Below are 18,592 nucleotides of genomic sequence, written 5' to 3' on the forward strand. Positions count from 1 at the left end.
TCTGGGAGCCTTCAAGGGTCCTTGTTAGTAGACTCTGTTGGTCTTCTTGTAGAGTCTCTATTTCCTCTGGGTTCCTCAGTCCTTCCCCTAACGCTTCCACCAGATTCCCTAAGCTCTGTCTAATGCTTGAGTGTGGGTCTCTTCATCTGTTTTGGTCAGCTGCTGGATGGAGACTCTCAGAGACAGTTACACTGGGCTCCTGTCTGCAAACATAACAGAGTATCATTAATAGTGTCAGGGATGGGTTCTTTCCCATGGGATGGGTCTTAAGTTGGGCCAGTCATTCGTTGGCCATTCCCTCAGTCTCTCCTCCATCTTTTTTCATACACTTCTTGTAGGCAGAACAAATTTTGGGTTAAAGATTTTATGGGTGAGTTGGTGTCCTTATCCCTCCACTGGTAGTCCTGCCTGGATACAGAAGGTGGCTACTTTAGGCTCCGTATCTTCCAGTGTTTAATATCTTAAAGTTCACACAACTGCAAACGTAACTTAAGAGATAACCTATTAATGATTTGTCTAATTCTGCTGTTTGATACAGAGGGCCAATTAATGAAGAAAAAAATAATCTATCTTAGCTAATCTCTTCTTTTTGTTTGAAATCACCAAAACGGTATCCATGTTATTACTTACATTAACTTATGAATCTGTATTACACAAAATAGTTCAGTTAAGAAATGACCTCTCAAGATGGGGATAACAGTAATAATGATGTTAGTTATGAATTACCAATAATAGAAGACCTAAGTTGGCACAATACAGATCATAACCAAACACAATCCACAATGCTTTATTAATAAACATTTATTGGAAACAGCCATGTTTATTCATTTATATGTGGTCTGTGGTTCCTTTTGAGGTATCCCAAAACACTATAGCCCTCTAAAGAGAAAGTTGTTGTTGATGGCCTGCAGTTACTTCCCCTTTATATTCCCTTCAAATAGCTATGTTACCATACTGTCACCTTTCCCAGGACTGAGGAAGATGGACTGGGTTTCCAGAGAGTAGACTAAAGCTTCACTCTTTAAACATGAAAATTTAAAAAGACAAACAGATTTGCCTATTTACTGTATGTGCGTGGCAGCACATACATTAAGCCACATTTCTTTTCGTAGCTAATTCCAAAACGTATAGTTAGGTTCTTTTACATTGGTGTTCAATTGTAATCACTTTTATTCACAAATATATGTGAAGAAGCAACATTTATAAAAAGTCCATCTTTTTATTCCTATGTATTCCCCTTTGATTATAATACAATTTAATGTTATGTTTCAGTATAATACTATATATATATATATATATTTAGTATTGTGTTAATAAGCAAAGGTGTATAAGTAGTATATGCAAGTATCAGTCCATTATTGCATTCTTAAAACTAAGTTGTCATAGTCAACACTCTGATTACATTAAGGTAGAACAATGAATCAAAATAAAGAAGGCAGCAAGTTTCCCTTCACGCATGGTATAAATGCCCCTGACAGTGGTGTCTTCCTACTATTGTTATAATAGTTTGATTAAAGCAAGGAGACATTATATTTCAAAGCTAAAGAAAAACACCTTGAGTGGCAATATCAACGTACTGAAAGAATTCTAAAGAAAACTGAAGGGTTAATAAAGAGAAAGCTCAACCAAAAAGAAATGAGCCAACAAGAGTGGTCAGAGCACCAGGCTACAGAGTATAAAAACAGGGAAGGAACATGGTACCAGTCCATAGCATGAGGATCAGGAGAGGCAGCCAGGTCAGACTCAGGGCATGTGGAGGCGAAATGAACAAAAGCAGGTCTGTGCCTGACAGCAACACAAATAACACTGGTCAGATTTATGTGTCATGCAAGTGCACTCGCCCACTGAATTATTTATATATTTATGCTCATTTTCAAAACTGTGTTCAAGGTAATCTGTGGTTTTCTTCTTGTTGTCATGTAAAATAGAGATTTTCAAGACTGACAAATCAAGGAGCCAATGCTGACTCATTCTAGGGCTGTTTCCACTACACCTTACCAGCCTGATGAATTCTCTGTTAGACATTCTAAAAGAAATAGAGCTGAAAGCATTTTATTTTCACATGAATATATACCCATGCATATATACATGAATATATAGAGAGAGAGAAAGAAAGAAAGAAAGAAAGAAAGAAAGAAAGAAAGAAAGAAAGAAAGAAAGAAAGAAAGGTAGGAAGACATAGATAGATAGATAGATAGATAGATAGATAGATAGACAGACAGACAGACAGACAGACAGACAGACAGACAGACATGTTTCCTTTACTGTTGTCTATTCAATTACAAGTCATTGATTGCATCTTTAGTCCCATATCTTTTTCACAGAATGTAACACATTGGCTACATGAGGCAAAATTTTCCTAATTCACAATTTTTCAGGGTTGAGTTGGTTTCATTTTAAAGTTCTCATCATCAAGATATATACAAGCACACTGAAGGTACAGCCTCATCCATTAAAAGCAAACACAAACTGCACCCTGAACCCATTGAGAGCTAATCAGGATTATTTTTGCAAATTTTGATGTACATACATGTATATATATACAAATTGGAACTAATGAGATGGTTCAGTAGGTAAAGCACTTGCCATGCTACTGTGAGATTATAAGTTCAATTCCCTAGAATCTATATCAAAGCTGGGTGTATTAGCATGTGTCTCTAATCCTAGAACTCCTAAAGTGAGATGGGTAGTGGGAGACAAAAAAAAAAATCTCTTGCAACCAGGCTAGCCCGACATACAAAAGCAAGAGACCCTGTTTCCAATAAGGTGGAAGATGAGGACAAACTCTGGATGCTGGCCTCTGACATCCACACAGTTGTGCACACACACAAATACATGCATGTTATATACATGTGTTATACAAACAGAGGTACTGAAAATAAAAATATCAACAACAATGTGTAACTACTCTGAAACTCCACTTACATTCATTTAATATGAATTAAGGAGCCTCCTCCTCCTCCTCCTCCTCCTCCTCCTCCTCCTCCTCCTCCTCCTCCTCCTCCTAGGAATGACAGGGGAAATTAAAAATTTTTAGTCTAACTTTAATTTTCCTTCAGCATTAAAAATAAACCCCTGCTAAAATAGCAAACCTTTGACTGCTGAGATTTAGAAAGCTTCATTAAGGAGAAAAGGGACAATCATGAGGAATATCCCTTTAGTTAGTTATAATCATGAGGAATATTCTTTTAGTTAGAATCGTGAGGAATACTCCTTTAGTTAGAATCGTGAGGAATATCCCTTTAGTTAGTTATAATCATGAGGAATATTCCTTTAGTTAGAATCGTGAGGAATACTCCTTTAGTTAGAATCGTGAGGAATATTCCATTAGTTAGAATCGTGAGGAATATTCCTTTAGTTAGAATCGTGAGGAATATTCCTTTAGTTAGAATCGTGAGGAATATTCCTTTAGTTAGAATCGTGAGGAATATTCCTTTAGTTAGAATCGTGAGGAATATTCCTTTAGTTAGAATCGTGAGGAATATTCCTTTAGTTAGAATCGTGAGGAATATTCCTTTAGTTAGAGTCGTGAGGAATACTCCTTTAGTTAGAATTGTGAGGAATATTCCTTTAGTTAGTGAGTCTCTAGGACATTTGCATTAAAGCTAGAATATAGGAAAATCAAGACTCCAATAACCATGAACTAAAGCTATCTTTCTTTTTCAAAAATCTGTTTTTACAAAGAAGCCAATGAAAGACTGAAGTTTCTTTAGTAAATAGGAATTTATGGAACTGTCTAAAGGCGTCATCCAACATCATTCTCAATCTACTTGCTGTTTGCATGCAAACACTAAAACATGTAAGAGGTTGCAACATGTTTAGATGACTTTCAAAACCCTGATAGTATCATTTTCACAAATTGAACAGGCCAAATACTGTATAGTTTAAATCAATGTTATCTTATTTTTAGTTATCATCATCATCATCATCATCATCATCATCATCATCATTTGGTTTTGTTGTTGTTTTGTTCGTTTTGAGAGAGGGTTTCTCTGTGTAGCCCTGGCTGTTCTAGAACTCATTCTGTAGACCAGGCTGGCCTCGAACTCAAAGATCCACCTGCCTCTTCCTCCCGAGTGCTACAATTAAAGGCATGCGCCACCACCACCACCCCCAATATATTACATCTTGATTTAATTAAAGGATCTATGAGCTGCATACTCCCTGGAGAAACTCAAAAGAATTTCAGATCATCACAGGGGATGTGGGAGAGGAAGAACTACTATTCAATTGGGGGTTGTGATGAAGTAAAGCCCAAAGCCACTTAGTCTACCTGCTCTTCACATACTGCAGTACTCTCTTGGAGTATTGAACCAATCCACAGAGAAAATTCAAGCAGTGTTAAGGATAAGGGGACCGACTTCTGCAAATTGTCCCCTGACTATTACATGTGCTCCATGGCAACATATACCACACAAAACACATAAAAGTAAACAAATAAAATGGAATAAAATAGAAACTTTCTTAAGAGTATATATGTATCAGTCCCTTCTTATAAGAATAAGATAGCCCACACTGAAGAGGGTTAATCTGTTGAATACAAAAACCAAAGAGTCTGATAGCAGAATCTCCTCCTGATGTTATCACAAAACAACCAGACAGCACAAACAACAGCTACACGTTTCCAAAATTGCACACCAATGTGTAGAAGTTTGTCAAGAAAATTCTAAGTCAAATTTTTGTTAATAAAATATACTTGACTTTCATTGCCCATAAGCTGTCCCAATATATTTTCTTAGAACAGGATAAGCTATGAACTAAGTGTGGGGAAAAAAAAATAAGCTATAAAACTGACGGGAAAATTGTCTCGCCTTACCATTGAAACCATGATATATTTCAGTATTAACAATTATAAAGTGCTTAATATAATTAACTTTTAATTACCTATCATCATCACACATCCACATACAATTTTATTGCCAAATTGAATAGGAAGAAAATAACTCAACTTTGAGAAAATCTTTGCCTAGAGAAAACTGAGATGGCAGCAAAGAGGCCTTAGGAAGCGATCTCTCCTCCTTTCGCAGTGTAACAGGTAAGGTTGTCCCAGTTCCGGTAAAGGATCTGGATTCTCTGCCGCCGGGCAATGCTAGCTGACTGCGTTATTTTACCCTCTCCTTTCTGCCATCATCTCCTTCCAATGACTTCTGTAAAGTGGCGCTAGTGATAGCTGTTCCTTATACGATTCTTTGAGAGGATAGAATTCTCACGGTCTCATATTCTCCTATAACTCCACTGGATTTCGTTTTAAACTTGTCAGAGGAGATAGGGGAAAACTAAAAGAAATTCTTGAGTAGAGTAAACCACTTAAATATAGAAAATATATTACATAAGATGAGGTTCTTTAAAGAAAGTGACTTGACAATATTAGGTGTAGAATTGATTTATAAATATACATCTACATATACAAAAAAAAACCAAAAAAACCAAAAACCTCCAGTCAGTGGCTGCTCATTAGCTGATAGGAACCATATGTCCTTTCCAGTGGTACCGAGAACATTTTGAAGTTACACAACTGGGTCCTTCTTTCCCGTTGCATAAATGTGTGGTCCACGGAGCATCTTCATCGCAGAGGCCTCCAGGCTCAGTCCCGCAGTCATAGGATGGTCACGTATCACGTGTAGCTTCGCAGCAGCTTGTTGAGAATGGATAGCAGGCTGGTGCTTTTCTAAGGTATTTCACAGGTATCCGTGTGACACTTCACAAATCTTCACTGTGACCTTTCTCTATACTTTCAGATTCTCATCTGAAAATCTTAGTAGCAACTAAAAGGAGGAGAAAAGGAAAAATAAAACCTCCCTGACATTTTGTTGATAAGTTTGCTTTGCCTGTTCAGTGAATGATACACCTTCTTCTGCAACTGAAGTATGCGTTTGGCCATACTTATCTCTATTTTGTTTTTCTGGACCCTAGTCACATTTCAGGAAAGCTACGTTTTGGTCATGGGACTCCTTAAAAATTCTCTGGTTCTATATATCATCCAGTTATCAGAATAGGTGGGATCAAATCACAGTGCAAAATGCCATTGCACTTGATCTGTTATTCTTTGTTGTTAAAATTAAGAACACTGAACTGTGGGGGGAGGGGGCTGGGAACGCATCAGGGAGGGTGAAGGAGGGGTGAATGTAATATGATCAAAATACACTGTGTTAAATTCTCAAAAAAAAAAAAAAACCAACATATTTTAAAACATGCCAAAAATGTTTACTGTTTTTCGAAGGAAAACCTTTCAAGGAAACAATATACGTTTAAAACAATGTTACCATCAAATTAAAATGCTGAACTTTTTCAAAACAAAGAAACTTCTTTGTTCTTGATAATTAACACTTTAAGTTTGGCATTTCATCTGCTTTCTGATCGTTTTGTATTTTCTTTGAGCTTGGGTAAAATAAAAATAAAAGTTAGTTTTTCATTATAACAATACCAGTAATTATTCTGACAAAATCATTCTGGTTAAATTATCAAAATATACCTGTTTGAATCTTTTTTGTTGTTGTTGTTCTTTTGAGACAGGGTTTCTCTGTATAGACCTGTTGTCTGAGAACTCAGTCTATGAACCAAGGGGAACTCAAACTCAGAGCTCTGACTGCCTCTGTCTTTCAAGTGCTGGGACTAATGATGTGTGTAGTCACCATGTGGCCTGAAAAAAAATCTTAACTTCTGGGCAGTCATTCATTGAGAGTATAGAGGGATTGCTTCTAGTGTATAGCCTTATATGCTTCACCTTATATATAATACATGATGATAACTGTTTGTAAAAAACATAAATTTTGAATTTGTACTTTTATAATTTATAGTTTATTAGACATCTGGCTTATTATAATACATGAGCAAGAAACTTTTTACAATTATTTTTATGAAATGCTTTTAATTTCAGCAAAGCTGAAAGGAGTTTGGATAGGCACATTGCCAATAATGGCCCTTAATATAGTTTCAAATCACAAACCTCTTCAGAAAAAGCCAGAACCATTGCCACTTAACTCATTATTTAAATGATATATGCATATACATTTGCTGTTGGACATACGGAGAGGGAAAGACATATATAGGTTAAAGATAGATATCAATTGATAGATATGGGCAGATTGTTATGTATATAAAGATATGGCTATAAAGATCCAGATATGTATAAATGTTCATAGATGTATAGAGAAAATATAAATATATAAGCATAAAGAGGCATATATGGAGAGATAGATGACATAGAGATATGTAAGCATAAATACATATTACTATGTAGATATAGACATGCAATTTGTATCAGGCTTTTCTATTTGCTTCAGCATTATTAATATTATTAAGGAAGTTCCAGTTGTATCTCCCTGATTGGATCAGTTGTAGCCTCAATGTTCCAAAAAAACTGCAGTGAATAGGTCAGGCCCCTGGAGTGGTCATCGCAAGCTCATTGGATCAGAAACACAAAAGAGAATATTAATCAGACGCTATGGATCATCTTTCACATGACTGTGAGTTTTGGTTGAACCCCATCAGGTCTGCTGATTATTTGGGAGCATCTGCAGCATGCAAGTCACCATCTATAAGAATGGTGGTGGATGCTGAATACTCCTGTGCTTTGTAATTTGATGTATATTTTAATGAAGTGAACAGTGAATTTCCTGACAGGCATCAGCAAATTTGAAATAGTGCCTTCCAAGTTTCTCATCCGGTTTGGAAGTAATGAGACTTGTTCCATAAAGTGATAAAATTTATGCCATAAATTACCTCCAAAAGAAGAATGCTTCATGAAGCAATGCCTCTTATTTGTTGGGATTAGATTTAAAAAAATAATAATAATAATGGTTGTTCAAATGGATTGCTTTGTTAAAAGAAGCGGGGCTCTTTGATAACTTTTGCTCATGATCAAAGAAATGAAGCAACCCCAAATGCACAGAGCTTGATATTACTTTGTTTGAAAATCATTGATTTAGTTATTGTAGCAAAACTTGACCTCTAGCATATATCTCACCCATCCTGTCTCCACCCATCAGCTCCCAACAGTATTTTCAGAAACCTTTCTAGGAATCAAGTTTTGTCTCTCAAAATACTCAGGGAGTGTTTTTTGGGGGGGACGGGGAGTAATTTTGTTTCTTCTTTTAATAATAATAATTTTAATAAATGGGTATGCTTCAAGCCAGGACTTTTTGCTTTAAAATGTATTTTATAATATACTATAAAAACTACTGTGATTAATAAGTACCATTCATCTTGGCACATATCACATAATGCTTTTTCTCAGGCATTATAGTAATTCCTCTGCATACACTTGGGCTTTAAATTTAGTTAGCACAGTGTTTTCTAGTGCAATAAAAGCCTACAATCACCTACTGCTAGATGAGCTAGCTGATGCAGTGCCTGTAGACTGACTCACCTGTGATCAGCACAATGAACATTATGAATTTAAAATTACCTTTACAGAGTGAGTTTATGTTCACTGCCATAATATTTGGAGCCCAAATAGTTATTTCACAACTCAGATTCCCTCAAAGTGTGCTTTATAAAATTTAAATAAAACATGAACATGTCATTGAGTCAAAATTCTCTCCACACATGATGAGCACAGATAAAGCTGCTAGAGGCGAGGCTTAGCAGGTAAGGAGACACAGATTCTGCATCAAATCTGCAAACTTGTAGATTTTGTAAAATATTCATTTTCATACTAAGATGTCTTTTAGGGGTCAAGAGTTCAGAACTGAATATTTTTTTTCTCTTGAGTCTATTGATTTATTTATCTTTTATTAAATATTTTCTTTATTTACATTTTAAATGTTATCTCCTTTCCTGGTTTCCCCTCCAAAAGCCCCCTATCCCATTTCCCCTCCCCCTGCTTACCATCCCATAGACTCCCGCTTCCCTGTCCTGGCATTCCCCTACACTGGGGCATTGAGTCTTCACAGGACCAAGGGCCTCTCTTCCCACTCATGTATATTATAAGCAGCTTAAATCTATGAAGGCAATAGGCAAGAATAAATGAAAAACATTCAAAAGCCAATGAAATGATTCCTTGAACTAAAGGTGGCTTTTGTATAGGCTTTTGTACGAGTGACAGAAAAATCATAGTGAGGGTACCTATATGCTTCTGCTAACTTTCAGATGGGAGTTTGTGCGACAAACCTTATTGACAGTGGTCATTTCTTCCTGGATACTTTGAACAATGGCATCAACAGACAGAAACCCATAACTCCCAATGACTCAATTGATATATAGATCACATATCTAGACTATCCTCAGGGATAAAGGGTGTTTCTCAAGTGTTCAGAATACAAAAACAAATGTCCATTTTTATAAACACATGGACGATTCTAACCAACCAATGTGCAAAAAGTATACTCTTGGGATCTTACCCTAACCCCCAGTGATAACAATGTTAGCTCCTACATTCTCGCAAAGAAAAGAGTTGACAATTTTCTAAAATTATTTTGTTATTCCAGTAACTTATATTTCTGGTTCCTAGGCTGCTTTTCCAATCTAAAATGTCATGGAGTATTCACGACACTGTTTCCAGGATTCCAGTCTCTCTCTCCTGTTCACCAAACATCCTCAGGTCACGATTACTTTGAAGTTCAGTTTCAGCTTCAAGGTCTTTGGGAGCTAACCAACTTTAGCCACATGTATTGGCCCATGTTTCTCATTCTGCTACTAAGGGAGAAAATTTACATTCTAGTCACCTAAGCTGATACTTAAGTCACTGATTGATTTAGCAAATCATATTCACTGAATATGTATACTTACCCAGCTTTCAGACTGGGCTCCTGGAATGAGAGCTCAGGAAGGAGAAATGTTTGTGACCTAGGGCCAACAGGGACAGCATTTGTCACATGCATTTGGTGACAGTGGAAATTACAGATGAATTGTATAGTCCCTACTTACAATCCTGCATTAGCCATTCAAAACCACTGTTGGAGATATAAAAGATTTATAAGGTGCACATAGGATTCATAGCATCTAATATGTGCATTAACAAATAAATGTAATCTATAATCATAATTGCAAATATATTTTATGAGAATCTAAATGTATCAAGTATTGTATTATTTTTTAAACATTGCTAAGAAGTAAAGCGGTCTCTGTGATTTCTTTAAAAGAAGAAATAAAATTTTAGACTGGTGTAATTTCATCATCTGCCTTCCCAAATAGCTAGCAGACAATAGCTCCACAGCTTATCTTTTTAAAGATAGAAAAGTACAAGGAATATTTTCTCATCTTATTTCAGTATTCCCTGTTCCTCTAAAGACAGCTTTATTCCTTAATCTTTGGTTTTATGGGAATATTTTTAGGTAATCTGCAGTTTTCATGTTGAAGGATCCAATAAAAGAAAATTTGTAACCAGCTCAGTGCTAAAGATATGACTTGTCGGAAATACCAAAACCTATAGTTCTTATACTGTATGGTGGGAGGGATTTTAAAAATCTGAACTAAGAATCAAAGTAGCACAGTGGTTGCTCCTCCCAACTCAACTCTGTTCAAAAGGTATCTTTTCAAAAAATGTAAAGGAAGGCCAAGGCCATGGAAAAGTGCAATTGACAAAGAGAATGGGGATGTGGTCAGAACCAGTAGGGCTGGCAAGGCTGGTAGTCGGCAGGGGGCCTCACTAGGAGGTCAAGGCATTGAATTTGACTGAATGCTGAGAACGAGAGGTTTAATATTTAAAATAATAAAAGTTGGTGTGTGTGTGTGGGGGGGGGTGTCATGCAGGCAGGACTCCTCAAATTGGAGCACCGGCTGAAAGCTGGGTAAGTAGAAGAGGTTAGAGGATTGACATATTGAGCGAAGGGGCATATGATGTGCCAGCCACACTGAGCCTGGAGGATGGATACCATGGGGAATGACGAAATGAAGTTTAAAAGAAAGATAACTTGAAAGAACAAATTAATAAAATAAAAAGAGGAAATACCATAATCACAAGGACTTAAGGCCAGATTCTGGAATAAAAAATTAATAATCCAGGCTCAAAGATGAACATGAGGTGTTAAAAATCAGGAAAGTAATTTTCTCTTCCTAGTTTGTTTCACTACTCCAAACCCTTTCAAAATCCCCAGTGTTCTTTTATCACTATGCCCGCTAGTTTCCACCCTTCCTAAGAGTACTTCTTTGGATTGTAAGACGCATACATACTTACCATGTATTGGTTTCAGGCTTTCTCTGTTAACTTCCCTCTAAGACACCACTGAGTAGAAAGAAGTCCAGGCTCCAAAACTTGAAGATGACACATCTCCCCAAATACAAGTCATAGGACAAGACAAACGTCCTTCTTACACTTCCTGATTTCATTGTTAAATTACCATGAGAATTTTTACGGACTAACTGCAAAAGTAAATTTCTCATCAAGTGCATATCCTCTGTAAGCCGATTTCCCCAATGTTAGTGGTGACTTCTCTGGACCAGGTGTACATAGACGAATATGATAGCCCTGGATATCAACTACTTGGATGAGGGCACAGTGAATGGTACTTTGTATTGAAAAACATGAGATGGGAATGTGATCACAGCCCTACCTTCAAATCTCTATCCTGTGTTTATCCACAGGACCTGGAAAACTGTTGAATGTCTACCACCTATTCCGTCATCTATGAAATGAGGACTAAATAAATGTTCCTTTATTCGAGTTAGAGAAAAAATAAGAAAGGTGATAACATACAATTTCATAATATAGTAATAAATAAATCTCAAAAGGAAGACAAAGCATGGGATAATGCAACATATTATTCTTAAATTTAACTGGCACAGTTTTACCTTCAATAAGCTAGTGTATCATGCTAAAACATAGCAATAATTTACTGCAGCTTCTGTAAACTCATCCAGTAACTAAGACAATTACTGCCGGGCTATTGTTCTTCAAGCCCAAAATGGAGATTAAATTAATGTTTACAATAATCAATTCACTGTTTTCTATCCCACACAAACTACTTGAGACAGGGTAATCATTTAAATTACCTGATTCTGAAAAAAAGAAAAAAAGGAACAAATCAGAATTTTGGATAGTATCCACAGAGGATGGAAAGAGGGTTTCATTTAATCAGTTTGTAAGTGTAAAAATTGTGCATCGTGTTTCGAGCAGAACTTCCTAAGAATAAATAGTTGATTGGCAGTGTCTAGCTTGTTAGAGCACCAACTTCTCATGCTAGGAATCTAAACCTAGGATTCATAAAGAGGTAGTGCAGGAATCTATATAGGATGAAAGGGTCACTGGTATTTTCTAGAAAAGAAACTGAAAATCCATTCACTCATGGTTGGTAAGTATTGTACAGATGAAAAGTCTTTTCAGCTTTGTATTATCTTAATTATTTTTCCATTTCCATGTTAGAGTCTTTGACTCTTGCTTAAATTGTGGCTTTTTAGGTCAATTGATTTTAGTTCACTTCTCAAAGCAAGCAGGCAGGGTGTAAGGTTCTCAGAAATGATGCCATGAGGCTGGGTATGGATGCTTGGATTCCAGCTAAAATTTTCTTTAACATTCACACTGACAAAGAGCCATGTATGCTTAAATTGCCTTGAATAAGCATTCATAGGAAGGGTTAGGATATGTACTTAATATTTTCTCATTTCCTAACAATCCACCTTTCTTAGGAAGCAGAAATGACCAATCGGCTGGGCAGTGGTGACGCACACCTTTAATCCCAGCACTTGGGAGGCAGAGGCAGGTAGATTTCTGAGTTCGAGGCTAGCCTGGTCTACAGAATGAGTTCCAGGACAACCAGGGTTATACAAAGAAACCCTGTCTCAAAAAACCAAAAAAAAAAGAAAAAAAAAAAGAAAAAAAAAACGGTCAGTCACAGAAACGAGTTTGTGTGTTCTACTACTATCTTGTTCTGTAGAGGAAGGCAAAGCAGTCAGTGCTCTGGAAACCAAATGACCAACAAGCAGGTTTGGTGTCCAGGCACTCCTCTGCAGAGTAGGAACAGTGGTGCAGAACAACGCACCATTTACAGAAGCCTGGGGTGTGCTTGACAACTCGTCTTGGCTTGGCTATACAGGTTGCCTTCCTTTGGAGGCGGAATGATCATACACTTGGTAAATGGAATTAAAGTTGATATAAACACTACTGTCTTGTCTTCTGACATCATATGAATGTGCAAGCATTAAGTTATAGGAGAAAAGGGGCTAATTTGAGATTTGTTCCTAGCCCTCTCCATGTGAATGGTGTCGCTGTGAGCCCAGCAATGAAGTTCACTGTGTTGTAGCAGACTGCGCAGTTCCTGAGTGTGTCAACCCAATCTATGAACCAGAGCAATGTTGTCCTGTCTGCAAAAATGGTAAGAACGCCCTGTATTAGCTTTCAAGAAGGGGTCAGGACAAGACACCAGTATTCCACACTTGCACGCCATTCAGTGCAAGAGCCCTCTAAGATCTGCCTCTGGCTTTTCAATATGGGTGTAGCTGGCATATAAGATTTTCTAAAGGCTTAAAGTAAAAATGAACTAGGTATGGGTGAATTGAGTAGCTTTTCATCTGGGGAATTAGAACTCTCATATGCTGGCTTTGTTGTGTCCCTTATAATTTATTGGTGACTTATAAAGAAACTATTGGAGAAAACACAGTACTGTATTTTTGCAGTGTCTGCATTTCTCTGCATTTTTGGAGACTGTGAAGCTGTTTTCCAATGTTCATGGTGTATAGCACATCCAAAGACAGACAATGGAGCAAGTGCCAAACATTTTGGTTTGGACATAAATAATATTTAAAATTTAAAGTTGTCCAAATGATATGAGTTCAATTATAAGTGTACCTAAATTCAAGCAAGAAAGACTAAAACTGATATGTGTGTTGAAGTCGGGGGCTGGTCTAGATTTTCATAGTAGAAGATCCCTGTCCTCACAGAAATTCATCTAGAGGTGGAGGTGGCTTGTATATAATAGTATGGGTTCATTTTTCCCCTTATGAAATGGAATAGTCGAGAAAAATCACAGTGTCTTAGTCATCTGAAAACATCATCATGCTCTAGAGAATACTCTGAGAGGCAATGACCTCCAGGACATTCTATCAGCAAAGATCATACAGTCTTACTCTTCCTAGTGGTCACGTTCTTCTGGCAAGGGGGAGGAAATACTTTGCACCTAACAATCCACAAATGCTCTCTTGGCATTTACATGTGCTTGGGGGTAGTTCTACCCCTTGTCATTGCTCTAATGCTGAATTGATGCAGTAAAGTAACTAACTCCTAGTAACTAGGATATATATGTATATATATGTATATATGTAACTAGGATATATATGTGTATATGTACATATACATATATATGTATATATGAATATATATGTATATATAGTGTTTAAATTTCTGTTAACTTACTTAGCAGTCTTTTCCTTAACAGATGATTAGTTTAAAAAAGGAATCAAGTTATTTAAAGACACAACAAAAGGGAATCCCATTATTTTAAAAATAATTTTTGTGGTTTGGTATCTTACCAAAATACTAATAGTAACACCCTTCCAATGTTTTTCTGTGCATAGGCCTTTCTCTTTCTGATCATATAAATCCATTATGTTAAGATATTAAATTGCTCATTTTGTTTCTCTTTTTCTTCTTGTCCAATTGACTTATATGACATGGCCACCTGCCTCTGACTCGGGCTGGAAATAAATACCCCCCAAAGTTCTATAGTGCCTTGTATGTGCAAAGATACGTGATTTAAAACTTCATATTTCTGAAAATGTTTAAAGAAACTGGAAAAGATACAGGAAAGAACAGTAAGATGATTTAATGGTTGAAAAATAGGACCTGGGAGGATAGACTGAAGGAGTTAGCATAATTTGTCCAGAAGAGAAGGCTCGGGGGAGAACTAACTGTCACAAAGTATATGAATGGTTAGTCTAAAGTAGAGGAGGACGTGTTATTTTTCATCTTCTCCAAGGATAAAAAGAAGGAAAGCTCAGATACCAAATCAATCTTCAAAAATGGGATTGACAAGTCTTTAACTGAAGGAAAAAAATTTGTTGTTTGGAAGTAAGCATCTAAACAGGTCCTTGAGAGTATTTTCTTCCCTGGTTGGCGCTTGTTGACTTTTCCCTGATTTTAGAGTAAATAAGTTAAAAAAAGATGTCTCTGTACACACTCAGCATCTCTCAGAGTTAGAGACTATAATTTATGTATTTAGGGGGCAATCTTAATGCATACATCCAGTAGACCACCCAAGTTACCATCACAGTGCCTACACCACATTTAGATAGCCACTTCAAACTAGTCGTGTTTAATATGCCACCATTAAAGATTAGCTTGTGCTTATTGTACATTAGAAATTTGTCTTCTTTGCACATGCATTAACGGATGAACTTTAATTGAGTTACCTATTCACATAACCTGTGAGGGCATACTAAGTTTTCTAATGCAGATTTTGGCTGTCATGTCCATGACATGGAGCACAGGGACCACTTCTCCTGCCATGTATATAGCACAGTATACAAGCATAATTTCTGGTTCATCTTGCAACTTCCAAACAAACTTCACCTTTTTTAAAATAATAAGGGAATATTAATCTGTGTTTAAATAAGAAGGAAGACTAACACTTGCTATAGCATAATATTAAAAGACTTTGTGTTATTGCTACATGTCATTAATTTGAGAGCTGTTTTCAATACATAAAGTATGGTCAATGCCAAAGGACTTTGATCGAAAGGACTTTGAGAGCCCTTAAGACCAATATTTTATTAATGAGCAGGCTGAGCCCATGCTTTATTTGCTAATTTTCTAAGCATAGTTAAGAAAATAGAAGCAGATGCTACATATGTAGAAGAGCTGGAGGGAAAATAAATACCATGATAGACTATAAGTAGGAGTGTTTTGAAAATTCGGCACATTGTAAGTCGATCTCATCACATTAGAAGATAAATTTGTCCATTATAGTGAAAACTATTATGTAAAAGTATGCCTCCTATCTTCTTGGATTAAAGTAAAGGCACAAGTTAAAAATGTGTCCTATGGATTTCAGGTACAGGCAACAGATTCTAATTTATACATAGTCTTTTAGCATTTTGCACATTTTCATAAATCTTTATAGATGTTGATGATTTTGGCAGACAAATATTTTTGGTTTGCATAAATGCTGATTGTCTTGGCTGTCAAATCATTCCCCTTTTGCATAACAAGATTTATTTTTTTTCTAGCTTCCTGGGTTAGAACTAAAGCAAGATGCATTGAAGATAGAAACTAAACATTTTAAGTGATAGAATCTATCATATCTAACCTGAAATTTTAGTATCAACTAATATGAAATCCTTGCTTTGCAATTATTTGTGAGCAAACAAACCACGGAAACAACAATCTATTGGTTTCTTGAGAAACAAGTTACCAACCATAACAATTGTTGCAAAATGGAGTATTCTTAATTTTATAAAATATGAGCTAATCTGTCCCCTAGACAAACAATGATACCCTTTCTTTTTTCTCAATATAATTCATAAATATCAATTTGGGAGCATGAAACTTCTGGAACTTTTCTCTAATTATGTAAAGAATGAAGGAGAATTTTAAATTTCTTCATCTTGATGACTATCTCAAGCAGGATGTCGAGTGGTTCTGAATAAATACAAGCAAGCCAGAGGAAGATTTCATTCTTATTCAGCTTAGCTCAGCACTAAGAAAAACTCTCAGTGTAAATCAGAGGAAGAAAACATGAGAGAAAGGTGTGAATGGCCAAGCAGTGAATGTATAATGATCTTACTAGAAGAAAGATCAGGATAACCTTTCACTCAGGGTATAGGCACATGAATCCTGGTTTTAGCAACATTCTTAAACAGTTGTTTCTCTTTCTTCTGCATAACTGCAAGAGCTGGTAACCCCAATGCGCTCGTTGTTTTTTTAAAGTGACATTTTCAAAGTCTGATACTTTTCATAATGTTATAATACTTTGATTTATCTTTTACTACATGCCTTTCTATGCTAATTAATGAGCATTCTTTACAAGGTAGTTGCCTATTTGTTCTAATAATACGCAAAAATAAATTAGTATTAATATAGTATTTGCTAAAGAAAATGTTTCAGTTTAGGGTCTAATATAAAAATTATAATATTTGGAAAGCAATCATAATATAGTCAGTAACCTAGAATGTATATTGTATGTTTTGAATGTGAATTAATATTCAGTTCAATTTCTTGTTCTTTATCATTCATGCAACTTTGGAGTTTTTCATGAATCCTAATGCTTTTGTTTTAACTCCTTATGAACCATGCTCATAGATGCCAAACATATGACTTTGCAAATAAAATATGCTGGCAGTTATTAAAAATTTAATCACTACAGCACCAAAATGGTTAAGTGCATTTGTATAGACTTTATATTTTCATTATAATATAGTCAGTTTTTACTTATGCCTCCGAAAGACAAGTTAACTCGGGAAAAACGGAGAGAGACAGGATCCTCCCCCAGTCTTCTATACACACCATGTTTCTTCTAACTAAACTAAAGTTGACACAAGCCTATTCAAATATTTAACTCCATACTCCTTATTTTCTTGTAGTTTTATGGTCATGAAAGTAAGGCAGGTAGTAGGCTAGCCAGAAAGGCAAACAGATAGGTTGAGTGTATCAGGGTGGCAGGTTATATATAAACTGGAGATAAAAACTCCTTTATAGCATCGAAGACCTTCTAAAGGTTCCTCATGAATGAGGGTAGCCCTAATGTATACACAGAGGGCCATGAAATGAATAAGAAAGAAATAAAAATCAATTCTATGATGTGAGACATGAATTCATAAATAAAATTCTCAGAAGAAAATCTTATCTAAGAAATTGAGAAGTAGATTTAATGAAAAGGAATCAGAAGTTACAGGGACATCAGACCAATTTTGTATTGATATTATTTTAATAATGGAAGCAGTTCTTATGAGCAAAGATCTTCAGAAAACAGTTAAGAAAATGCTAGGTACCTTTTAAGAAAGCATTTTCTATGAAAATTTTCATGTCACTTGAAGTTGATTACTGTATGATGTGTACCTTCATCCCATATTCATATATAGAATTTTCATTGCATCTCAAGAGTGAGAAGTCAACATGGGACATTACTGTTTTCAGTGTAGCAGTGAAATATATCACAGCCATTAAAAACAGGCTACTGACATATCTCCATGCCTTGTAAAACAGTTTAACACAGCAATGCATACTATACATATTGTTTCTTATATGATATATTTAATACATTTTAAATGACATACACATATTAAAATTATACACTAAATTGTAATGGGACTAGAAACACAATTAATTAATTCTATAATAGAATGGTTATGATGAAAGCTAGGGAGGTGGCTCTGTTGGTAAAGTGCTTTCCATACAAGCCTGAAGATCTGTGATTGGATCTGCCATAGCCAGGGTGAAATCTGGGTACAGCTCTAGACACCTGATATCCAGGCATTAAGGAGGTGAGGGTAAGCAGATCCCTGGAGCTCACTGGGCAGCAAGACTAACTGAATTGATAAATTTCAGCTCCAGTAGAGGACTTGCTCTCAAAGAATTTGATGAAGAGTGATTGAGGAAAACACATGATGCAAAATTCTGGTTTACATACATACATACATCACATACACACATGAGCATGCAGAAATGCCCAGACTGAGAGAGAGAGAGAGAGAGAGAGAGAGAGAGAGAGAGAGAGAGAGAGAG

The 18,592-nt window shown here is 36.1% G+C and overlaps 1 protein-coding gene across 3 annotated transcripts in view; it reads left to right on the forward strand.

Moving 5' to 3' along the window:
• Vwc2l (von Willebrand factor C domain containing 2 like) overlaps window positions 1-18,592 on the forward strand; it is a 168,292-nt gene that overhangs the window by 14,293 nt on the left and 135,407 nt on the right. For 2 of the 3 annotated variants that reach the window (XR_004117920.1, XM_031367848.1), the window contains exon 3: window positions 13,121-13,250. The exons of the other annotated variant lie outside the window; for it this stretch is intronic. Coding sequence is in view for 1 of the 2 variants with exons in the window: in XM_031367848.1 (XP_031223708.1) it covers window positions 13,121-13,250 (130 nt within the window). In the remaining variant the exon portion in view is untranslated. The remainder of the gene's footprint in view (window positions 1-13,120; window positions 13,251-18,592) is intronic. 3 annotated transcript variants of the gene reach the window in all.

This window comes from Mastomys coucha, unplaced genomic scaffold (genome assembly GCF_008632895.1).
Source record: "Mastomys coucha isolate ucsf_1 unplaced genomic scaffold, UCSF_Mcou_1 pScaffold14, whole genome shotgun sequence".
Classification (NCBI taxonomy): domain Eukaryota; kingdom Metazoa; phylum Chordata; class Mammalia; order Rodentia; family Muridae; genus Mastomys; species Mastomys coucha.